This window comes from Alexandromys fortis, unplaced genomic scaffold (assembly GCF_014885135.2).
Source record: "Alexandromys fortis isolate MF-2015 unplaced genomic scaffold, M_Fortis_MF-2015_v1.1 scaffold_140, whole genome shotgun sequence".
Lineage (NCBI taxonomy): Eukaryota > Metazoa > Chordata > Mammalia > Rodentia > Cricetidae > Alexandromys > Alexandromys fortis.
In genome coordinates this window covers 3,452,099-3,476,914 of record NW_026068048.1, presented here as the reverse complement: position 1 = coordinate 3,476,914, position 24,816 = coordinate 3,452,099, and the positions used below count along the sequence as shown (strand labels likewise).

Here is a 24,816-nt window from a genome sequence, read left to right as displayed (position 1 = left end):
CCGCGTCCCCGCGCAGCCCTCGCGCCCCTAAGCCCGCCCGTCGCCGCCCCCCACATTCCACAGGCCGCTGCGCAGTCTCTTTCCTCGCATTCCTGACGGGGCAAAGGAGTCTCTCCGCCACCGCCCCCACCACCCCTCCCGAGCCGGGCCTTGGAGAGCGGAGGGGGCGCGGCCCCGAGCTGCGCGCGCATTCCTCCGCCGCGCGCGCCCCCTCCCTTCGGTCCTCCCTCCCCGCCACGGCCCCGCGCGAGCGCGCGGCCCACGCCGAGCGACCGCGACCCCGCCCCGCCCCGTGCCCAGGGGTCCCGGGGCGGGCTGCGGGCTGCGGAGCGGCGGACGATGCAGCGGCGCTGTCGGAGCGGCAGCGGCGGGCGGCGGAGGCGGAGGTGACGCGCCGCGGCGGTGGCGGCGGGCCGACGGCCATGCAGCGCTCGCGGACGGCCGCGGACGACGCGGCTCTGCTCCTGGCCGGGCTGGGCCTGCGCGAACCGGAGCCGACCGCCGACTCCCCGGGGCGCGTGCGGCGCGGGCCTCGGGCCGCCGACGAGGCGGCGCCCGCGGCGGGCCGCAGAGGCAAGGGCGGCGGCGGAGGCGGTGGCCTCGAGGCCGCGCCCGACGTCCCCAGCCGCCCCGAGCGAGGCCCGCGCGCCAGCCTGGCGGGCTCGGACGGCGGCAGCGCGCGCTCCAGCGGCATCAGCCTGGGCTACGACCAGCGCCACGGCCCCGGTCCCGGGCCGCCGTCGGGGGGCAGTGCGCGCTCCAGCGTGTCCAGCCTGGGCTCCCGCGGCTCAGCGGGCGCCTATGCCGACCTGCTGCCGCCCGGCGTCGGCCCCGCGCCTGCCCGCTCTCCGGAGCCCGCCCCGTTCCCGTTGCCGTCGCTTCCGCTCCCCCCGGGCCGGGACAGTGGCCCGAGCGCGGCCGAGCGGCGGCTGGAAGCACTCACGCGGGAGCTGGAGCGCGCGCTTGAGGCTCGCACGGCGCGAGACTACTTCGGTGAGCGCGCGGGCTGGGGTCCGGGGGTCCCGGGGTCCGGGATGCCCTAGGCGCGGGTGCGGTCTGTTCTCCAGCCACAGATGCGGAGGTGTTTCGCGCGCGCTTCCTGACTTAAGGCAGGAGAAGCGGGGATCCAAACAAAATCAGGTTGATTGGCAAACTAAACTATTTTCTGGACACTTTAAAAAAAAAAAGATTTACTTAAGAGACAAGGTCTCACTGTATATAGCTCTGGCTGGCTTGGAACTCACAGAGCTCTTTCAGCCACTGCCTTTCCAGTGCTGGGATTAGAGACATGGATTGGCAAAGATTTAGTTATGTGTATTTGAGGGTACTCTAGGAGGCCAGAAAAAGGTGTCAGATCCTTTGAAACTGGAGTCACAGTCGATAGTGAGCAGATATGGATGCTGGGAATGGAATTCGAGGCTTTTGCGAGAGCAGTAAGCGCTCTTAATTGCTAACCCCATCCTTCAGCCCCTTTTGCTGGGCGTTCTTCTTCATCCTTAGCATCGCTCCTGCTCACCCTGCTAATGCTTGATGAGCAGAAGGGAAGTCTTCCTCCCCTTTCAGTTGTGTGAGCCATGGTTAGGGAGTGAGAGATGGGATGCCCTAGGGTCACAGGCTTCAGTGCTCGTGGTGGCTGCAGGTAGGACCTTGTGAGGCCACAGGACTAAGCCAGGTACGCCAGGCTGCTCTGGGCTGAGTCGTATACACTGGATATTTCCTAAAGGAATACTGGGCTAGGAGTTTAGATCCGTGGTAGAGCGCTTGCCTAGAGTACTCAAGGTCTTGGGTTTGTTCCCCAGCAAGGCAAAACAGAACCACAAACCAGCCTTACCGCTGGATACACATCGGAAAAGTCCAGACTTTAGCCTGCTTGGTACAGGCCTGTAATCCCAGCACTTGGGAAGCAGGAATAGTAGATAGTTTGAAGTTCAAAGCCAGCCTAGTCTGCATACAGTTCCAGACCAGTCAAGACTACATAACAAGACCTTGTTTCAGAAAGGACAACAGAAAATGGATTTTATACCACCAAATACCAAAGAAAGGAAGTAAGATTCACAACAACCCAGGCAAAGGAATAACATGCATCAGCCCAACAACCTCTGAGGGCTTTCCTTGCCTCAATACTTAGTAGGAATCAGGGTGGAGGAAGTGAGGGTGTGCAAGGTTAGCAAGCACGAGACAGGCCAGGCAGATTTCTAGCCCCAGGCCAGCAAAACTAGCAGTTCCCGGCCGCTTTGAAGTAGATCTTGGGGGAGTAGAGGCTGTCTCTTAGCAGGTCGGGTGGGTGCATTCTGGGACGGAGGAAGATTCCCATAAGTGAGGTTATGGGAAGGTTGTAACCCAGTGTGGGTCAACATCAGGGGTGTGTGTGGGCTAAAGGGTTGGTCTGTCTTTGCGATAAGGTGCTTGGTTCGACGTGAGAAGGCATGATGGGAGTCGTGGTTTAGCAGATGTGGTGGCTGCTGGTAGTGGGCTGGGAGTAGGGGCGAGTGGGAGACAGACCTCCTGCCAGGTGTTGAACTGGGACATCTGCAGGGGACACTCCCATGCTCTTGGTCGGCATCTGGCCCCTGCACACTTGGAGGCTGGGCATTAACTATCTGTGGGCCCCATGGGTGTGTGTATTGCTCTGGGTAGGTAATGCTAATACTGGGTAGTACGGGCACTGATGACCAAAGTCTGCAGGAGGGCTCCAAAGAGCAGCGAGGGCTCAGCTTTCAGGCGTTTAAGCCACATAGGAGACTGAGCTGGCTGGTGATAGAGGGTCCCTTCAGAGTCAGGACTCATCTAGTGCAAACTGGTCTAGAATGAGCTCTTCAGCTAGGGATAGCCTTTATCTCTGTCTTCACCCCAAGTGCTGGGATTACAGGTGTGCATCACCACAGCCAGATTATGGGGTGAAGAGCAGGTGGAAGCTGGGGCTTCATGCATGGTAGGCAAGCACTCTCAATTGAACCTTATCCCCAGTACCCCCTTTTTTTTAGATAGGGTCCCACCCTATCTATCAATGTGATCTCCAGCTAACCACCTTCCTGAGTGTTGGGACTGCAGGTATGAACCACCACCACACCTGGTCTAAGGGCCACCCCCAAACCCCAAGCCAAAAATAGTTTTGTTTTTTTTTCTGGTTCTTAAAAATATGGGCAGTTTTGCCTGAGCTGTGTATCTGATGACGATTGATGTTTTTGAAATACAAAAACGGCAGTTTCCATGTGTGGTAAATACCTGTAATCTAAGCACTCAGCAAACTGAGACTGAAGGTTGTGCGTTCTTGGCCAGTCTGTGCTACAGAATGGGACCCGAACAGCAAGACAAACAACAAAAATGTATCCGTTTGTCTTTTAAAGACCAGAGCCTTAGCCCAGGCTAGTCTTGAGCTTTTCCTGTTTCTGCCTACCCAGTGCTGGGATTAAAGACGTTTGCCACCCTATCCAGCTATATCCAGTTTGCAATTTAAAAAAAAAAATCAAATCTTGTTGGCGGTGCTAGCTCACACCTTTAATCCCACACTGGGGAGGCGGAGGCAGGCGGATCTCTGTGAGTTCAAAGCCAGTCTGGTCTGCAAGAGCTAGTTCTAGGACAGCCAGGGCTACACAGAGAAACCCTGTCTTGAAAAAACAAAATTTCAACTCTTTCAACCTAAATAACTGCCCCTTACAGAAGGAAGTCTGGCCTCTATACTTTGTCTGCAGCGTGTTTCCCAGGCTGCGCCATCCTCATTAGGTCTGCTTCTGCTGACCTCTAGGTATTTCGTGCCCTATTCCTGTCTGCAGAGTGTTCCCCAGGCTGTGCCATCCTCATTAGGTCTGCTTCTGCTGACCTCTAGGTATCTCGTGCCCTATTCCTGTCTGCAGCGTGTTCCCCAGGCTGCGCCATCCTTATTAGGTCTGCAAGACCCTCTGAGCCATTTCTCTGGCCCTGGAGTAATTTTTGTTCTTTAACCTCAGTGGTTTTCAGGACTCTGCTGTTCCCCTTAGCCTCAGTCAGTTTGCTTTTCTATTTTCTCAGCAGCCTCTGGTCTCCTGCCGCCCATCCCGCTTCCTACCTCACTCCGAGCACTGAGGTTCCTGTTCCTCCCTCCATGCTTTCTGTCCACGGCCAGCCTCACTCTCCTGCCACCTGAGAGGGTAACAGTCTTCTCTGTAGCCTCTTCCTCCACCCTCAGCCTCCCTCTTTCCTTTGGCCCCTTTCTTTCAGTTATAAATCTGTAGAAGGGTCACACACGTGCACACATACACTCTCACACAACACACACACATGCACACAGGGACAGAGCTGGTGAGATGTCTCAGTGGCTAAAGATGCAACTTGCTCCCAAGCCTAACTTCCCAAGTTTGATTCCCGGAACCCACATGGTAGGAGTGAACTGACTCCTGCAAGCTGTCCTCTGACCACACGGGTACCGTAGCATGCACATGTACTCGTGTGTGTACATGTATACAGATAAATATTTCTTAAAAAGCATAAATTAACTTCCAAACCCATATGGTCATAGAGTCTCTCTGTCCTTTCATCTTGCCTTCCTCCCATCTCAGGTTTGCTCATTCCCTCCCTCTCTCTCATTTCTGAGGTGTCCTGTGCCCTGGGGTCACTTTTTTTTTTTACCCTGAGGCAGAATCTTGTTCTCTAATTCAGGCTGGCCTAGAATTCTGCTGAGCTTTCTGATCACTGAGGTTGTAGGGATATACCGCTACAGTTGGTCATTCTAAAGTATGTTTTTATTAAAGCAATCTGGGTACATACAGACAATATACGCCAGGCTTAATGTACCATAGGGCCTTCCCTTTCTGTATACTTTTTTGTCCCTTTTTTTTTAAATTTTTTAAGGATTTGTTAATTTTATACGTATGAATTTTTGCCTGCATGTATGCATATGCACCACGTGTGTTCGTGGTGCCCACAGAGGCCAGAAGAGGTGTCAGATATATGGCACTGGCACGTATGGTTGTGAGCATCCCCATGAGTCCTGGGAATTGAGTCCCAGCCGTCTTCTTCAAGAGTGAGCAGCCAGTCAGCCAGTGTCCTTAACCACTGAGCCATCTCTCCAGACCCTTATTTTTAGTTTTTTGTTTTGTTTTGTTTTTTTTTCTCGAGACAGTGTTTCTCTGTGGTTTTGGAGCCTGTATTTTTAGTTTTTGAGACAGCGTTTTGTTATTGTATCCTTGGCTGGTCTGGAACTTACAGCGTAGACCAGGCTGGCCTCAAAATTGCAAGGATCTGCCAGCCTCGGCCTCCCCACCCCCACCTTCCAGTGTTGACTGCTGTGATTCAGTCAAGTACATGGTGAGGTCTGATTCTCATGGCTGGTGGGGGAGTGAGAAGACAGAAGGAAGAGAAGTCCGGCAGTGTGTCAGGGTTGGTTGTTGGGGCCTGGGTAGCCTGCCAGTTCCACGCTGAATCAGGACTGGAGGAAAGTTAGGGAACAAGCCAGGTGTGGTAGTGCATAGCCATTGTAGCCCACGCTAGTGACAACACAAAGAAGACCGGATGAGATGAGCCGTGCTAAGACGTTCTGCTAAGCCTGACAAGCTGAGTTCCGTTCCCCAGGACCGCAGTGGGGAGAGTCCATGGTGGTGGACCAAAGACACGGTCCAGGGACAGCTACGAGCTCCCATCTTTGGTGTTTTTTTTTTTTTTTTTGGTTTTTTGAGACAGGGTTTCTCTGTGGTTTTGGAGCCTGTCCTGGAACTCACTTTGTAGACCAGGCTGGTCTCAAATTCAAATATCCACCTGCCTTTGCCTCCTGAGTGCTGGGATTAAAGGTGTGCATCACCACACATTCTCCAACAAGGCCACACCTCTTACTGCTTCTCAAACACCAATAGGGACCAAGTATTCAAAGATGAGTCTGTGGGGACCATCTCATGCAAACCACACAGAGGTGCTGAGTATCTGAAGCGAGCAGCCTTTGTGTCTCCCGGAGGGCTGGGCTAAAAAGTGCACAAGATTTGGAGCCAGGCATCCTCCTAACACTGCTTAGTCAGTCCTGTTTTTCTCCCCCATTTGACCTGCTGGGTGGTCCCAGTTCCATCCTGTATTCCTGGATCCCTGCGTAGAAAGCACTGTCCGTTCAGTTCATGCTGTAAAGACCACAGAGGGACTGTCCTTCGCCATCCTGTGTAAAAATCACCACCTCCAGATGTGTGCCTGTGGGGGGCTGGTTCACACGTGTCAAGTGTGAGCCACTAAGTTGACGCTCTAGCCTCTATAGACTATTGTATTTATAGACCAGATCTTTCCATGGAGCCCAGATTGCCCTGAACTTGAGATGTACTACTTCAACCTCTCTAGTGTACAAATGGATGGCATGTGTCAATATACCTGGCCCTCTAGATTTAGTCTTTGTTTTGTTTTGTTGGAGACGAGGTCTTACATAGCCCATTGCTGGCCTCCAGCTCTCTGTGTAGCTGCCCTGTCTTTCAAGTGTTGGGATTACGGGCTTGTGCCACCATACTCAGCTACCCTAGATTTTTAAAAATAGATTCTTTTTTTTTAAATAGATTCTTTGTGAAATTTTTATTTATTTTTACTTTTATTTATGTGTGTGCAGTGACTGCAGAAGCCAGAAGAGGGCGTTAGATCCCCTGGAATTGGAGTTACAGGTGGCTGAGCCACCATGTGGGTGCTGGGAAGTACTCTTAACCACTGAGCCATCTCCCCAGCGCTGATTTAGTCTTTTTTTTATTCATTCGTCCGTCCATCCATCCATCCATCCATCTATCCATCCATCTACTTATTTATTTTGTATACAGCATTCCTTCCTTGTATGCCTGCAGGCCAGAAGAGGGCACCAGACCTCATTACAGATGGTTGTGAGCCACCATGTGGTTGCTGGGAATTGAACTCAGGACCTTTGGAAGAGCAGGCAATGCTCTTACCCTCTGAGCCATCTCTCCAGCCCTAGTCCTTTCTTTTTGACTGATTTGTTTTATGTCTGTGAATGTTTTGCATGCCTGTATGTATGTATATATGTGCACCACTTGCATGCCTGGTCCCCTCAGAGAGTGAAAGAGGGCACTGGATCCCCTGAAACTGGAGTTGTGGATGGTCATGAACCGAGTGGGTGCAGTAATGCAAGAACAGCCAGCGCTCTTAACTGCTGAGCCACCTCTCCAGTCCCTTGAGCTCTTCTCTTTTTAATTTTTATTTGTTTTTCACATCCCAACTGCAGTTTCCCTTCCCTCCTCTCCTCCCAGCCCCTCCCTTCACTCCCCCTTCCCATTCCCTGTCTACTCCTCCACTTTGTTTCTCTTCAGAAAATGGCAGCCTCCTGTGGACATCAGCCAGCCATGGCATGTCAAGTTGCAGTAAGACTAGGCACGTCCTATCCTATTAAGGCTGACGAGGCAACCCATTAGGAAAAGGGTCCCAAAGCAGCAAGGGTCAGAGACAGCCTCTGCTCCCACTGTCAGGAGCCCCACAAGAAGACCAAGCCCCACACGGGCAGCATAAGTGCAGATGGCCTAGGTCAGTGCCCTGCAAGGTCTCTGTGGTTGGTTGACTCTGGGTTTTCTACTGGTGCCCTTGACCTCTCTGACTCCTACAGTCCTTCTTCCTCCTCTTCCTCAGGATTCCCCAAGCTGTGTCTAATGTTGGACTGTGGGTTTCTGCATCTGTTTCCACTTTGATCTCTTTTCTTTGGCGGGAGGGGGGAGCTGAGGACTGAACTCAGGGCCTTGCCCTTGCCGTGCAAGCGCTCTCCAATTGAGCTAAACCCAACCCTGATTGGTCCTTGATTTTATTTTATTCTTTATTCCTTTATTTCTTTGGTTTTTCAAGACAGCTTTGGAGCCTGTCCTGGAACTAGCTCTTGTAGACCAGGCTGGCCTTGAACCCACAGAGATCCACCTGCCTCTGCCTCCCAAGTGCTGGGATTAAAGGCGTGCACCACTACCATCCGGCTCTGTTCTTCTTTTAATGTCTTACTTATTTTTATTTTATGTTCCTTACTGTTTTGCCTGTGTGTGTGTGTGTGTGTGGGTGTCACATCCCCTGGAACTGGAGTTATGGATAGTTGTGAGCTTCCATGTGGATGCTGGAAATTGAACCTGGGTCCTCTGAAAGAACGGTGTGTGCTCTCAGCTGCTGAGCCATCTCTCCAGCACCCCTCGATCTGTTCTTAACAAGCCTTACTTTTCTCCCTCATGTTTGTTTCCATCTGACATTATCATTGTTGTTATCATTATTGTTACGGTTTTTGTTGTTGTTTGAGGCAGGATCTCCGTATAGACTCCTGGCTAACCTAAAACTTGCTATATAACCCTGGCTGGCCTGGAACTCTAAGCTCTCTACCCTCTTGCCTTGGTCTCCTGAGTGCTGGGGTCACAGGCGTGCATCATCCGACATGTACCCCACTCATCTGACATCTTGTGACTTCTGCGTGTGTGTCTCCTCTGGAGCAAGCACATGGCCCTTGGGGCTGGGGATTTCTCTGCACTACTTTTCTCTACATTTAAGAAGTGGCGCACGCCTTTAATCCCAGCACTCAGGAGGCAGAGGCAGGTGAATCTCCGAGTTTGAGACCAGCCTGGTCTACAGAGTGAGTTCAGAACAGCCGGGACTACACAGAGAAACCCTGTCTCAAAACTCCTCCCCCCACCAAAAAAAAAAAAAAAAAAAAAAAAAAAAAAGAGAAGGGTGTGAGCAGGCAGCAGGCCATGTTTGTGGAATGTGTAGAGAATATTTGAACCTTCTACAGCCGAGGAAGGGTACCTGTCCAGGGCAGTGATGCGCTTGAGTGTACCTTTGTGGGGTCAGAAGGTACATATATGTTTTGAAGAGTGGGATTTGTTTCCAAGGCTAGGAAAGTTGTCCAAGGCGTGGAGTTCCTTTTCTAGCTCTGATGCTCATGGTCATAGCTGATGGCTGACTTCAAGGGCTCTGCCTCCACTGGTGCTCTGTGAAGCTCTTTGAATGCCCACGCTGCAGTAGCTGCCCCTACGTGCTGCCCGTGTTCACTGCCTTTCTCGATACAGGGACCAGCTCCTTAAGTGACTTAAGTGACTGAAGCCACTTAAAGGAGGAAGGATCACTCCAGCTGTCCATCATGGCAGGAACATGGGGGGCAGCGCCTCCCATCTCTCCGGAATTGGGAATCAAAACATTTGCACATGAGCAGAGTTGAGCTACAACCTTCCAGACCTGCCTCTAGTGGCCTCTGTCCACCATCCAGGTGCTTAAAACACGGACAGGACACATTCAGCTTCCAGCAGGGTCCTTGTAGCTGAATGTTAGACTAGGGATTTGGTGGTCCTGTCGTTGGGGCCTGGCTGGCCACCCCACTCCAGGACATAGTACTAGCTGCTGCTCTCCTGCTCCTTCCTCACAGGCATCTGTATCAAGTGTGGGCTTGGCATCTACGGAGCAAGGCAGGCGTGCCAGGCAATGGGGAGCCTGTATCACACCGACTGCTTCATCTGTGACTCCTGTGGTAGGTAACAGCTTCTACCCCACCCCACTGCCCCGTCACTCCCTCGCATCCAAGTCTCAGGCAGAGGAGACACTCTGTTCTGGGATGGAAGGAGGCTGTTCACATTCTCCCTATGCACATGGCTCGTGACATCTTTCTGGGCTTGACCTGAGAGGTGTAGGTCTGAGGAAGGAGCCGTGGAACAGCTGAGGGGCCTTTTGTTGGCTATCAGAAAGGTTCCTCTCTGGTCCTTGGCTGTGCTTCTTCCATCCGCATAGGGTCCTGGTCTGCCTGGGAGGATAGGGGCATGGATGAGGGGGCTTGTACCATCTGGACATGAGGTTAATATTTGTAAACGTATTTTAGATATATTTCTTGGACTTTATGTGTGTGAGTGTTTTGCCTGCATGTATGTGTGTGCACCATGTGTGTGCCTGTTGGTCCCCTGGTACTGGCGCTGTGGATGGATGACTGAGTCACCATATGGGTGCTGGAAATTGAAGCTGGGTCCTCTGTAAGAGCAGCCAGTGCTCTTAACCACAGCCCGCAGAGAATATTTCCATGGTTTATTTTATCACAGTAAATACATAAGGATCAAGGCAAAGAAATGCTATTTTTGCTAGAGCTTGTAATACGGTCACTCAGGAGGCCGAGGCAGAAGCAGAGTTCAGAGCCAGCCACAGTAATGCAGAGACCCTGCCTCAAAAAGAAACGACCAAACTGCTCTGTGTCTAAGGCTGTGCTGCCATTCCTCACATCCCCATCCCTCTGGCTAAGTCAGCAATCCACATTTATCTTACTCCTGATGAATAATGTCTGCACAGCAGCAGTCAGAGCAAGTGTGCTATCATTAGCTCACCCTCTCCCCCCCCCCTTTTTTTTTTTTTTTTTTTTTTTTGAGATAAGGTTTCTGTGTAGTCTTGGTTATCATGGAACTTACTGTGTAGACCAGGCTGGCTTCTGCTTCTATCTCTCAAGAGCTGGGATTAAAGGCATGTATCACCATGCCTGATTTGAGATTTTTATTTTATTTTATTTTATTTTTGTTTTTCGAGACAGGGTTTCTCTGTGGCTTTGGAGCCTGTCCTGGAACTAGCTCTGTAGACCAGGCTGGTCTCGAACTTACAGAGATCCGCCTGCTTCTGCCTTCTGAGTGCTGAGATTAAAGGCGTGTGCCACCATCGCCCAGCGAGATTTTTTTTTTAAAGAAAAGCAGGGGGTGGGGAGCAGGGCAGGAGATGGCTCAATCAGTAAGGTGCTTGCTGCACAAGGTTGAGAACCTGAGTTTGAGCCCTAGCATCCCTGTAAAAAGCTGAGTGAGTGACAGCCCACCAGCCGTCTAGCCAGTCGGTGGGCTCCAGGGTCAGGAGAAATCCTGTCTCAGAGACTATGTGGAGAGCAGTCAGGAGAGACATCCAGTGTTAACCTCTGGCTTTCACAAGCTCATGCACACATGCACACATTTAATTTTGCCTTGTTTAACTGTAACCTCAGAATTTTTTTCTTCTCAAATGTGACCTTCAGTCAGACTTTTTGCAGAGCTGCCGCCAGGAGCCTGATGGGCCGGAGCTCTGCTGTCTAGACTTGTGTGGGAAGCGGATTGTTTGCCTTGTGGTGCACAGTCTCTGGGCTGGACTCACTACTCCCTGGAAGATTTTAGCCACAGATAACTGGGAAGCTCCTGGGGACTGAGGCAGGCCTGTTCTCAGGCTGGACTACCAGTGGCTCCGGCTGTCAGCAGCCCTTTTAGCCCCTGGATTTGGCTTTATCTTGAGGGCAGCTGCTCTCACAAGGGTGATTTTTCTTTTAACCCATGCCGCATGTGTGAGTAGTGTACTCCTCCTGCCTGCCACATGGTAGTCCGTTGTGTGATCAGACCACAGCTTGTTTCTCCATGTAATCGCTCATAGACACTAGACGCCTAGACTGTGCTGTGAACTCTCGTAGAGTTCATCCGTGCTCAGGTTCTCACTTCTCCTGGGTATATTGCAGGGAGTGGGATTTTGGGGTCATAGGGTATGCGTGTGTGTAACTTCATAAGAGACTGCCAAATTGTCTTCCCAAGGAGCTGTAGCATTGACAGTCCCCTAGAAACCTAAGAGCCGCGGTGCTCTGCACGTTTGCCAATCATTGGTGCTGTTGTCTTTCCGAGTAACTGTTCTGCTGGGTGCATCACGCCGTGAGTTTAATAATGCATCTTTCCCAGTGAGCATCTTACTGTTGGCTTTTTGGCCATTAATATTTCTTTCTTTGAAAAATACATTTTTATTATGTATTTATTATGTGTGCAAGCATGTATGTCTGGAGGTGGGACAAAACTTGAAGGAGTCAGTTCTCTCTTCCCCCATGTAGTTCCAGGGATCAGACTCATGTTGTCAGGTGTGCAGCAAGCATCTTTGTTGCTGAGACATCTTGTCAGCCTAATAAGTATTTTTTTGAGAAATCTGTTCAAAGCTTTTGCCTGTTATAAAATTGGGAGTTTCCCTCCTTTCCGCCCCCACACAGGGTTTCTCTGTGTAGCTCTGACTGTCTTAGGCTGGCCTTCAACTCAAAAAAATCCTCCTGCTTCTGCTTCCTGAGTGCTGGAACTAAAAGCATGCACTACCATAGCCCGGTCAGGATTTTTCTGGGGGGAGGTATTTTTTAATTATTGTGCGTGTATTTATGTGTTTGTGTGCGTCTGTCTGACTGAATGGAGACCATGTGTATGTGAAAACACGTGCCCCAGGAGCCCGAAGGTGTCCTGTCCTGGAGCTGGAGTTAGGTGACTGTGAGCCATCTCTTGTGGGTGCTGGAAACTGAACCCAGGTTCTCTGCAATAATAGTACATGCTCTTAACCGCTGAGCCATCTCTCCAGTCCCCCTTTTTGTGTGATTTTTAAAAACTATTTTAGTGATGCTTTTGTTCAATTTTGACTAAGCCCAATTCACCAGTTTTTGTGTGACGGGATTGCAGGTCTGAGCAACCACACTCAGTTGAGATTGTGTTTGTTTAGGTTGATAACAATTTTATATTAGAGTTGTACATGTACAGAGGCTGAAGGTCAGCCCCAGGTGGTGTTTCTTGGGAACCTTTTGTTCTAGGAGCTCTCACTGGGACCTGATGCTTACCAAATAGGCGAGTGTAGCTGGCCAGCAAGCTGCAAATACCCTGTCTCTACCTCCACAACCCGGGAACTCTAAGGGTGTGCCACCATATTCGGCTTCTTATGTGAATGCTGGGGACTAAACTCAGGTCCCTGTGTGTGTGTGTGTGTGTGTGTGTGGCCACCTCCCTGGCTGCCTTATCACTTGTATTGATTTCTACAAAAAATAAATGCTGAGATTGGGCAGCATTTGCAAAAGGACACAGCTGGTGTGAGCTGGAAAGGATTTGGATCCTCTTTTTCTTAGATTTATTTATTATGTATACAGTGTTCTGCCTGCAGGTCAGAAGGAGCACCAGATCTCATAGAGGGTTGTCTTGTAGTTGCCAGGAATTGAACTTGGAACCTTTGGAGAGCATCCAGTGCTGTAAACCTCTGGGCCATCTCTCCAGCCCCCCAAGCATACCACTTTTCGTGGTGATGACAGAAAGCATGTACTTCCGGGTCAGAGTCTTCAAGCTCACTTCCCATTCTGCTTGATCCTTGACTATTATGGGATGGCAGGTGATCCTGGGAGATTCTGCGTACTCTATGTGGCAACCCTTAGAAACCTCAATTGAATTAGGAATTATAATTTTTTAAAATTTATTTATTTATTTATTTATTTATTTATTTATTTATTTATTTATATAGTATCCTGCCTGTAGGCCAGAAGAGGGCACCAGATCTCATATAGGTGGTTGTGAGACACCATGTGGTTGCTGGGAATTGAACTCAGGACCTCCGGAAGAGTAGTCAGTGCTCTTAACTGCTGAGCCATCTCTCCAGCCCGGAATTATAATTTTTTAAAAAATTGTTTTAGAACTGGAATGTTTGTGATGCTCAGCATGACCTCAGACTTCACAGTTGAAGCAGTCCTCCTGCCTCAGTCTCTGGGGCAGCTGGACCTCCCAGGAGCCCCAGCAGGGGAACCCCCCCCACCCTTGTCCCAGAGGTGCATCTTGTCTGTAATGCTGGACAGCAAACAAACTCACTACTCCCTCCATGGGAGATAGATGCTGTCTGTCTTCTGAGTTCACTCTGTGAGTAAACTTGAAAAAGCATCTAGACTGACAGCTGCCAGCCTTTACCTGCAAGATATGTAGGATGACTTGGGAATTGGCTTCCCACCACGCATTCTTTACCTGTGTCTTCTTGGATTTCTCTGGGCCAAGCCTGGTTTTACAGTATGCAGGGCCATACACATAATTCCCTAAGTTTATCCCTTAGTGTAGCTTTCCAACTCCATGATGTTACCAGTATAGTTTCCATGTATGTATGTATGTATGTATGTATGTATGTATCCATCCATCCATCCATCTGGTGTGTGTGCATGCACGCATACACACATGTGCACATGTGTCCATGCATGTGTGTATGTGTGTTTTTAATGTCAACAGAGGCCAGGAAAGTGTGTTCCAAGATCCCTTGGAGCTGGAATTACAGCTAGTATGGGCCACCTAATGTGAGTTTTGGGAACCTAACTTGGTCTCTGGCAAGAGCAGTATGCAATCTTAACCATGAGCCATCTCTTCTCCAGCCTCATAAATGTAGTTTTAAAATGGTAACTTCGCCTGGTGGTGGTGGCATATGTCTTTAATCCTGGCACTTGGGAGACAGAGGCAGGTGCATCTCTGAGTTTGAGGTCAGCCTGGTCTACAAAACAAGTCTCAGGACACCCAGGGCTACACAGAAGAACCCTGTCTCAAAAACAAAAAAGCAAAAATCTTGTAGCTTCATAGTCCCAATATTTGTTGCCAGAATAAAAATGCATTTGACATTTGGTTTTCGTATGCTGACCGTCTATCCTATCCTGCAGTTACAATAAACTTAGGGTCAGTGGGTTACTAATGGTTTTCTCTACAACACAATCGTGTCATCTATGGCTACAGATAGTGTTACTTCTTTCTAGTCTACATTAGCTCTAATTCCACATCTCATTATTGTACACTGCCTAGAACTTCTAACAAGATGGAATCATCTTGTTTTGTGGTACTGGAAATCTCTTCCAGACCCACACCCCAGCCCCTCAGTGGGGATTCTAGGCAGGGGCTCTATCACTGAGCCACACCCCAGCCCCTCAGTGGGGATTCTAGGCAGGGGCTCTACCACTGAGCCACACCCCAGCCCTGAGGTTTCTTAGACAAGGTGCTCCTATATATCTCAAGCTTGCCTTGAACTCCTACTGCCTCTGAAATTACAGGTGTGGGCCGCCATACCCTGCCACCAAACTGTTCAGAGGAAAGCGACTTAACATCTCACCTAGGTGCTTGATGCCGCTGAGTGTTCCTCACAAGCACTCTCAGCAGGCTGAAGTTCCTTATAGCTAGCAGCTCCTGGCACCTCCTGCCGGATGGCAATGCCAGGTGAGCAGTAGAGGTAGAGGCAGTTGAGGTAAAGGGAGAGGCATGGGGAAAGAGACCTTCCTGTGTTTGCTTTGATTATAGCTTTGTTTACTGTTGTAGGTTTTTTTTTTTTTTCCTGAAATATTGTTTTTGGTTAAGAGAGGCCAGGTTGGCCTTCATTTAGGCTTTGTAGCCAAGAATGACCTTGAACTTGAGGTTCCTCCTGTCTCCAAGTCCCAAGTGGGATTACAGGCATGTGCTACCACACCTAATTTTATTGTCTGGTATTTCGAGGCAGGATTTCCTTTATAGCCTAGGCTGTCCTCAGCCTTTGGGGCCCTGCCTTCACCTATGGGATGCTGGGTTACAGGTGTGAGACACCGTTCTGGCTTGACATGTTTATAACAGCAGCATAGCATTAAAGGGATGTTTAGAGGGGGCTGGAGAGATGGCTCAGCAGCTACGAGCATGTCTGTTGCACTTACAGAGGTCCTGAGTTCAATTCCCAGTAACCATATGATGGCTCACAACCATCTGTGATGAGATCTGGCGCCCTCTTCTGACATAAAGGTGTACACACAAACAAATGAAGGGGTGTTTGGAGATGTCCGATGTTCATTTTCTCATTGGTGGGCGGTGAGTACTGACACTCAAGCCAGGCTCCATTCATGATGTCAGCTTCCATTACCACCTCCACCCCTTCCCCTCCAGGGAGACGACTCCGTGGGAAGGCCTTCTATAACGTGGGTGAGAAAGTGTACTGCCAGGAGGACTTCCTGGTGAGTCTGCACTGTGTTGCTGGCCGAGCTGGGTGGGAGCAGGGGCGGGACCCTCCTTCGGACTCACATGCAGACCTGAGGCCAGCGACAGTGAGTGCCCCTTTGTCACGTGACGTCCTGGATCCTGTGTCCCCTCTCAGTACTCCGGGTTCCAGCAAACTGCTGACAAGTGCAGCGTGTGTGGACACCTTATCATGGAGATGGTGAGAACCTCCCCTTGACCTGGAGTCCCCCACCCTCTGCTGCTCCAGACCGTTGGCGGGCCCTAAGCCATGGCCTCTGGGGGGCAGTGCTGTGCCTCCTGCCCATGCTGACCTTTCGGTGCCTCCACAGATCCTACAGGCCCTTGGCAAGTCCTACCACCCGGGTTGCTTCCGCTGCTCAGTGTGTAACGAGTGTCTGGATGGCGTTCCCTTCACCGTGGACGTGGAGAACAACATCTACTGCGTTAGAGACTACCACACGTGAGTCTCCCTTGCTGAAGAAGCAGTGTGGGCCGCAGCATGGCCTCCCCAGCTCTCTTTCCTGCCTACCTCTGCCTCTTTGGTCCTGGCCTTTTTTTCTCTTTCTGCCCTCGTATTTTCTCTGCAGTTGGGGTAGGGATAGCTCTGATTTTGGTGACAAGAGCAGAAGGATGGGGCTCCTTATATTTTGGTGTGCTACATCAGGAAAGAACCTGGAGGTGGTATCAATAACTGTTATCTTTCCAGAATATGTTTCCATATGCTGGGGAGCAAGTGTTCCAATTCATGAGCCTGGGGACGGTTCCCAGTGACGCCATAAGGGCAGGGCAGGGATATTTGTGATTCCTGGTTTCTCTTCTGGGCCCTTACCTGTCTGTTCCCTGCCATTGGGCCTTTTCCTCCCAAGGAGAAAGCCCTGGTGCCACATGGGCAGCCTGTCTGTTATGGTGGCTCCAGGCTTAGGCCTCAGAGCCTTGGGTCTCTGCTGCTGCTGATTTTTGAGATTGGTGCCAGCATTTGTCCTTGGAGGACAGGGTGGAGCAGAGGTCTCCCCTAGGAAGGCTTCAGTCTGGACACAGGGACTAGAGAATGCTGGAGGGAGCCTGAGGCTGTCCTGCAGGAGGAGGGAGGGAGGGCACAGATAGGAACTGTGTCAACCATTACTGCCAAGAAGGCAGAAGCTGCACACCTGTGTCTACACAGGAGTCAGGCTGTCTTAGAGCTGTTGTGGTAGCTCCACCCATGTCCCATTGCCTCTACCTTCTCACCTCACGCCCACTTCCTTTATCCTTCCAGGGTGTTTGCTCCAAAATGTGCTTCCTGTGCCCGCCCTATCCTCCCTGCCCAGGTAGGAACACTTCTCCCAGAAGCAGAGGGTGCGTGATCCTGAGGCTTTGTCCGATCCTGCCTGCTTTGCCTCAGATCCTGGGACATATTAGGAGTGGTCTGCATTCCGCAAGGCTGAGGAGTATAGAGGGGCTGGGGCAGGTGTACCCTTGGATGCATTACAGGGAAGATGTGGTCCTGATTCTCGTGACGCAGTGCGGCACTCTGCTCCATTACTTGTAACAGGAGGGGCTGCTCACCCCGCTCATTCAGTTTTGCAGTGGATGTTGGGTAGCCTAGGTCTAGAAGAGCAGATAGGGAGGCCTTGGCCTGTGTAGCTCTCTGGGTCTTTCTGCATGAACAATATCTATTTAAGTCAGCTTCCTGAGGAAACATGGCTGGTAGTGGGAGTTCCTGCATGAGCCAACACCCATGTGACTTTCTTACTGTTACATGCATATGTGTGACTCCAGTTGGGGAAGATGCCCAGGGCACATACACGTCCCTCTTGGGCACGTGCTGAAGTGCCCTGTTCTTGTCCGAGGGACATGTCTACTCAGGGTGGCACATTGTAGAGAGGTGCTTTAATGGACAGGACATAGTGCTTCAGGTCCAGGGAGCACACGTGTGAATCTGCCTCTTTTTCCAGGGCTGTGAGACAACCATTCGTGTGGTGTCCATGGACAGAGACTACCACGTGGAGTGTTACCACTGTGAGGTGAGCCCCGGCCTCACACACCCTCCCCTGCAGACACTGTCATCCTCCACCCTGGACCCTCTCTCTGTAGCTTTTGCTCCATACTCCCTCAGTAAGCTTTTCCCTTTCTTTCCATCCATGCCCAGTTTTCTTTCAGATAGTTCCATTTTCACTAAGTGGGTGTTGGATTTAGTAGAATAGACGGGAATTTAGAATTGGCAGTGTCCACGTGAAGTAGTGTGTTGCTGTTGAAGGGAGTTGTCAGGACCTTGAAAAACTATAGAAGGTTCCCTGGGGGAGGCGACACCCAGCCTAAGCTTTGTAGGGTGATAGAAGATAGGATGTGTCCGTCAGAATTCTAGTGGAGGATGAGTATGCTGTCACTTCCTGTAGCAAATATTGGAAGTCACCAACTTACATAGAAAAGGTTTATTTCAGTTTGGTTGTAGAGGTTTAATCCCATGATGGTTGGTTGATGCCATTGCTTTGGGCCTGTGGTGTGGCAGTGATGTGGGAGTGTCATATATCAATCTGTTGATTTCATTGGCTGAGCAATAAACTGCTGGCCCTGATAGGTTAAAAGATAGGTGGGCGGAATAAACAGGATAGGATGCTGGGCGGAAGAGGAAGTGAGGTCAGACTCTGCTCTGCTCCTGGAGAGACCCGACAGCTCTGCTGGAGCAGAGACGCCATGCTCAACTCTCCCAGGATGGACAGAGGCTAGAATCTTCCCGGTAAGCGCACCTTGGGGTGCTTACACACATTATTAGAAATGGGCTAGTCCAGGTGCGAGAATTACCTGTAAGGGCTAGAGTTCATGGGCCAAGCAGTTCTTAAATACAGTTTGCGTGTTGTTATTTCGGGCATGAGCTAGCCAAGCGGCCGGGGTGTTGGGGACGCAGCCCCGCCGCTCATATTTCAACATGGCAGAGCTGCTCACCTCATAACTGGTAAAAGAACAAGAAAGAAGGTTTGGAGAGAACTTTGAGATGGCCCACTGTGTAAAGATACCTGCTACTGAGTCTTAGGACCCACGTGAGGAGACAGCTGATTCTGCAAGTTGTCCTCACCTCCACAGGCATGCCATGGCACCCACTTCACATGCAAATAATACATGCAGCCAGCCTGGTCTACAGAGTGAGGGATAGGCCATCCAGGGCTACACAGAGAAACCCTGTCTTAAAACCAAAACAACAACATCATCATCAATAATAATAATAATACATGTATAAAAAAAGAGGTCAAGGTTCTGGAGTCCCCTTGACCAAAGAACCAAAGCCTCTTTGGCACTTCAGCCACCACCTCCATGGACAAGGGACCAAGCTTCACCTCCCGCACTTTCTTTGTTTGTGTGTTTTTTTGAAATATGGTCTTACTGTGTAGCCCTGTGTAATAGGCTTTCTCATTGGACTGTCTTGGACCACCAGCCTGCAAATAGAGACACAGACTTCTTAATAATGAAAGCTTGGCCTTTGGCTCAGGCTTTTCCCAATTAGCTCTCATAATTCAGATTAACCTGCTTTTATGAATCTACATTTTGCCATGTAGCTTTTACCTCTCTTCCATTCTGTGTATCTGGCTTGCTCTCCCTCTCATTAGCATCTCTCTGCACCTAGATTCATCTTCCCCTGACTCCCCAGAAATCCTGCCTGTCCTCTCCTGCCTAGCTGTTGGTCATTCAGTTCTCTATTAAACCAGTAAGAAGACGCCTTGGTGGGCTGGAGAGATGGCTCAGTGTTTAAGAGCACTGCTCCAGAGGACCTGGGTTCAATTCCCAGTACCTATATGACAGCTCACAACTATCTGTACCTCCAGTTTCAGGGGATCTGACACCTTCAAACAGACATACATGTAGGCAAAACACCAAAGCACATAAAATAAATAAAAAATAATGAAAAAGAAAGTACCTTGGGAAAGATACATCTTCACAGTGTACAAAAAGATTATCCACAAAATTTCCCCATTTTTGTCTAAAATAAAGTTTTACTCTGTCTAACACAGTAAAACTATATATAGTAAGAACAATTATCAGGCCAGGCGGTGGTTACGCACACCTTTAATCCCAGCACTTGGGAGGCAGAGGCAGACCAATCTCTGAGTTTGAGGCCAGCCTGGTCTACAAGAGCTACTTCCGGGTCAGGCACCAAAGCTACAGAGAAACCTTGTCTCGAAACAAACAAACAAGAACAATTATCAGATAAGAATTACAATGTACAATGTTCAGTCCATTTGTATTTGGCATATTCAGAGAAAATATTATCTGTCTTGATGAGTTCAAAGTTTTATACCTAAACCACTTTTTATCATAACATATTACCAATCTAAAAATCTTTTTAGACCTTAAAACATTTTCTTAGATGAGCAACTTAAGCTTTTATGTCTCTCAACTTTTATAAACTTTACATCTCTCTTGCAAGTTTTTTTTTTTAAATGTGGTAACAAAGACAATATAACTAGTCTTCAACTCCCATCAGAGACCCGAGAAGAATAAAATAGTACCTGAGTAAGCGGGAAGTGCAGAGCAAACAACTTTCAAAACTATAGAAATGACAGAAACAGCTGGCTGCCTGAACAGTCACCCAGGGCTCCTCTGCAATGTTGGGGCATCCATTGTTGGTCTAAAGGCCCAGCATATCTGACAGAGTTTTCTGTGGAGCAGGAATTTTGAAGGACTCTCCTACCTTGTCTTGGCAAAGTTTGGCATTCATCTTTTGTGTCCTGTTTGTCCAATTTGGTCAGCATTTAAGGCAAGGGCAGTTTCTTGTCCAGTGGCTAACTTTGCCTTACACACACAAAAAAACTTCGAGGCCAGCCTGGTCTATAAGAGCTAGTTCCAGGGCAGGCAACAAAGTAACACAGAGAAACCCTGTCTTGAAGAAAAAAAAAAAACCCAAAGAAAAACAACAACAAACAAAAAAATTATCTCTTGAAAACTTATCTACATGACTATTAAGTTTGATTGTTATAGATGATTAACTAGTAATCTACATCTTTAAAATTATCCTAAACAGTTTATAATAATAGTCTTTAAGGGCTAAAACTATATATTTTAAAATGAACTGCTGTATAATACCTAAAACAACAGAAAATATATACAGTATGTTCTAACAAAAATAACTTTAAATTTGTATCAGTATACAAAGATCTATACCAATGTAAAATATTTAAGACTAGTAGTTGCTTTTTTTAGTTTAAAAGTAGATTCAATTAATTTACTGTTTTATTTTTATCATTCCTTATTTCCTGCTCTTTTATTTTAATTTTTTTGTTTGTTTTTCGAGACAGGGTTTCACTGTGTAACAGCCCTAACTGTCCTGGCACTAGCTCTTGTAGACCAGGCTGGCTTCAAACTCACAGAGATCCGCCTGCCTCTGCTTCCCAAGTGCTGGTAGCAGTGGGAGCCACGTTTACTGCAGCAGCTCTGGGAAGTTGCTGACCACTCTCCAGAGTCCATGCAAGTGACAGCCAATTGCAATATGTGCTCCCGGGGAGTCCCAGGTGTCCACAGTTGAGGTGATGGTTGGCTGACATGACTTCTGTGTTCATGTGGTCATGACATATGTTACATGCCAAATATGACCGCTTCTTTTATTGTTTTATTAATAAATAAAGCTCAGGAGTCAGATATTAGGGTATAAACCTGATAGATCCACAGACTGACAGGGGAAAGGGTCAGCTGACCCCCTCCACCAGTGCAAAGTGTAGTAAGCTTTCTCATGGGACTTTCTTGGACCTCTAGCCCCCAGATAATGACACAGAGACTTCTTACTAATTATGAGAACTTGCCTTAGCTTAGCTTTCCCCCCAAGTAGCTCTTATAACTTAGATGAACCTGCCTCTATTAATCTATGTCCTGCCATGTGGCTTTTTCCTGTGTTCCATCTGTATGTCCGACTTGCTATGCGAGAGGCCTCTCTCTGGTGTCTATGCATGGCCACTATTCATCTTCTCTCAGAAATCCTGCCTATCCTCTCTTGCCTAGCTTTTGGTCATTCATTTCTTTATTAAACCAATCAGGAGATTCCTTGGCAAAGACACATCTTCACAGTGTACAAAAAGATTATCCACAGCAGCTCTGGCTGTCCTAGAATTCGCTGTGTCTGCACTTGGGACACGCGGGTCCTGTGCACGTGGTTAGAACTCTTGCTGAGCTAGCTCTCCAGTCTTCGGAATTATTTTCATAGCCCAGGCTGTACTCAAGCCCAGTCTCCTACTGGGTTTAGTCTGCTAGATGTGTTCAGAATTTTGTTCTCTTGTTTCTTTGAGATACGATCTTGCTTTGTAGATCAGGCTGACCTGGACCTTGACTTTCTGCCTCTGCCTCTGGAATTCTGTGATATGGCTCCTGCACCTGGCTGTTGGCTGTCACTTTGTTGTTGTTGTTGAGTTTAAAGTTATATTTGTATGGGAGGGGGTTATTCATAGCTCTGTGTGAAGTGCAGAGTTGGAAATGGAGTTAAGGGGAGTCTGTGGGAGTCTGGCTTGTTCTGTGGGTGCAGTGGTCTGTGTGGTCTCCCATGGTCGAGCAGCAAGCTCTTAGCACAGCCTTCTCCAGCCCTGCCTTGTTCTTAAGAACCAGTATCTTGTGAAACTAGGTGTGGTGGCGCACGCCTTTAAGCCCTGCACTCGGAGGCAGAGGCAGGTGGGTCTCTGAGTTTGAGGCCAGCCTGGTTTACAAAGCAAGTTCCAGGACAGCTAGGGGTATAGAGAGACCCTGTCTCAAGCAACTAAAAACTAGAAACAGCTAGGCAGTGGTGGCACATGCGTTTTATCCCAGCACTTGGGAGGCAGAGCCAGGCAGATCTTTGTTGAGTTGTTACAGAACTGGCTCCAAAGCTACAGAGAAATCCTGTCTCCAACAACAACCTGTTAGGCTGAGCCTACATTTACTACCTGTCCCTGTCCTTTTCCTGAGGCTGGCCTTAATTCCAAGTCCTTGGGTGTTTCTTTAAGGTCCTCTGCCCACCGGCGTATCTACCCCAACCCCGATGTTTCTTTGGTGAGGATGTCGTCTCCTGCTTACTGGGGTTCAGGTTGTGTTTTATCTTCCCGCAGGATTGCGGGCTCCAGCTGAGCGGGGAGGAAGGACGCCGCTGCTACCCCCTGGAGGGGCATCTGCTCTGCCGCCGGTGCCACCTGAGGCGCCTCGGACCAGGCCCACTCCCCTCGCCCGCTGTGCATGTGACTGAGCTCTGAAAAGCAGCCATCCGGAGAGAAGGGTGACCCACGCTCCTTCTGTCTTCTCCCCTCCACCGAGCTGCTGTCTCTTCCGCAGGGGCCGGACCCCCGCGTCAAATAAGCGACTTCTATTTATTCACCTTCCGTGCCTCAAGCCACTTCCCCTGCTGGGTTCCAGGACACCTGCACCCTGCAGCCTTGGGATAGGCCACCTTCTTCCGCCTGGCCTCAGCTCCCAGAGACAGGGCTTGGAGGGCCTTGGTGCCATGGGGGAAGGGTGCCTTATTTGTGTGCAACCACAGCCAGGGCAGTGACACCTGGGAAACACCGGGTTTGGCCTTGAGGGTGTTTCAGCCACAGGTCTCTCTGGATCCTGGCAGAGGTGGTGCCTTTCTAGCATCCTCAGCCTCAGAAGACCCTGAGCGAATCCCAGGCACAGAGAGCGAGCCCACCAGGGCTCCCTGCGACCCCGGGGAGCATCTGTGCACACTGTATCCAGCTCTACCACAAAACCATGTGATTTGACTTAAATTAAGTTCCCCCCACCCCCGAGGATGTTTGCATTTTCTTTAAAAGAATATAGTTTTCTTCTAAAAACTTGGACCAAGTTGGTTGTTACCTTAGTCACAGCAGATTCGTGTGCACACACGGCCTGTACCATGTAGCCAGAGTCGCGGTGGTAAGGACATTTGTAGTTTTAACTGTTTTTCCATGAATTCTAGAATATCGCCACATCTGCTTCAGATTTCAGTGTGGGGTGGTGTCAGAATCTTATGGGAAGGGACCCAGCGAGCTTCAGGCAGGGCAGATGTAAATTAGATTTTCTTTGGAGGGAGAGTACTTCCTGGGTACTGTGAAGTACTGGCAAGATTTTGAGGCTGGTTAATGAAGACATTGAACCTATGCTTGTGTGTGACCCTGGCCAGATTTCATTGTTGTCAATGCTGGGTGTGGCTTTGCTTTGGTTTTGTTAATTGTTTATTTCAAGTCAGGGTCTCCTTTTGTGGTAACCCAGGCTGGCCTTGAATCTCAGAGCCTCCTGCAAGAACCTCTGGAGCAATGTTTGTGAAAGCTTTGGCAGAACTGAGCACTACTGTTACCAGGGAAACCGAGGTTTCCCTTTTAGGGTTCTTCATCTCAGTTTAAAAGATTAGTAATGGGCGGCGCAGGCCTTAATCCCAGCCCTTGGGAGGCAGTGGCAGGTGGATCCCTGTGAGTTCGAGGCCAGCCTGGTCTACAGAGCAAATTCCAGGACAGGTTCCAAAGCTTCACAGAGAAACCCTGTCTTGAAAAACCAACAGAAAAAAAAAGTTTAGAAATGGACTCGGGGTCCTGAGTTCAACAGCTACACAGTGTCTCACAACCATCTGAAATTAGATCTGGTGCCCTCTTCTGGTCTACAGGCATACATACAGGCAGAACACTGTATACATAATAAATAAACACATCTTTAAAAAAGAGAAAGAAATGGACTCAGAAGGAAGCCCAAGGACAATTTAATTAGAGTAGAAGGTAGGCAGTACAGGTTAGGTGAGAATTCGAGCAGCCACCAGGAGAGATGAAGAAAAGCGTGTGCCTTCTAAGTTAGGTGGGGGAACAGAATTGGCTCCTTAGGAAGTAAGGAAGCTAATGAGAAGTAAGCTAGTGATCTGAGGAAAGAGCCCCAAGCCTCCCGCCTCTTGGTGTACAGGCTTTTTATAGTGTATGATTGCTGCTCATGCACTGTGTAGATGATGCCAGGGGAAAGGTTTCCCGGTCTTTCCCTGAAAACTGACTGCGTTCATGTTAATCTTCATGTAGCTTTCTCTAGTTTTTGTTCTGTCACACTAGAGACCAAAGCAGGACACACAGGACTGAACAGTAGAGAAACTGGTACCTTTGGTCCAGCAGCGCTGAGGGTGGGGAATAGCGCGCCCCCTGGTGGTCCGAGGGAGCAAACAAACTAGCTGCTTAAAACTGGTTTTTGGTGCCATGGGAAATGTACCTAAAGATGG

The 24,816-nt window shown here is 49.4% G+C and overlaps 1 protein-coding gene across 2 annotated transcripts; it reads left to right on the top strand.

The window, feature by feature from the left end:
• Positions 1-255: 255 nt before the first annotated feature.
• Positions 256-23,425, top strand: Wtip (WT1 interacting protein). Of its 2 annotated transcripts, XM_050118996.1 has the most exons (8): positions 256-993; positions 9,329-9,430; positions 15,591-15,658; positions 15,799-15,861; positions 15,992-16,122; positions 16,918-16,969; positions 17,597-17,665; positions 22,700-23,425. In XM_050118996.1, exons 1-8 carry the CDS (start codon positions 423-425, stop codon positions 22,838-22,840), a joined length of 1,197 nt encoding a protein of 398 aa, XP_049974953.1. In that variant the 5' UTR covers positions 256-422; the 3' UTR covers positions 22,841-23,425. The 2 variants fall into 2 exon arrangements, with proteins under 2 accessions (XP_049974953.1, XP_049974954.1); XM_050118997.1 differs by lacking the exon at positions 9,329-9,430.
• Positions 23,426-24,816: the final 1,391 nt, after the last annotated feature.

Coding starts and splice junctions, on each gene's coding strand:
- Wtip (XM_050118996.1), top strand. CDS start 423: ATGCAGCGCTCGCGGACGGCCGCGGACGACGCGGCTCTGCTCCTGGCC. Junction 15,659..15,798: donor ACTGCCAGGAGGACTTCCTG/GTGAGTCTGCAC, acceptor GTCCCCTCTCAG/TACTCCGGGTTCCAGCAAAC. Junction 15,862..15,991: donor GACACCTTATCATGGAGATG/GTGAGAACCTCC, acceptor GTGCCTCCACAG/ATCCTACAGGCCCTTGGCAA.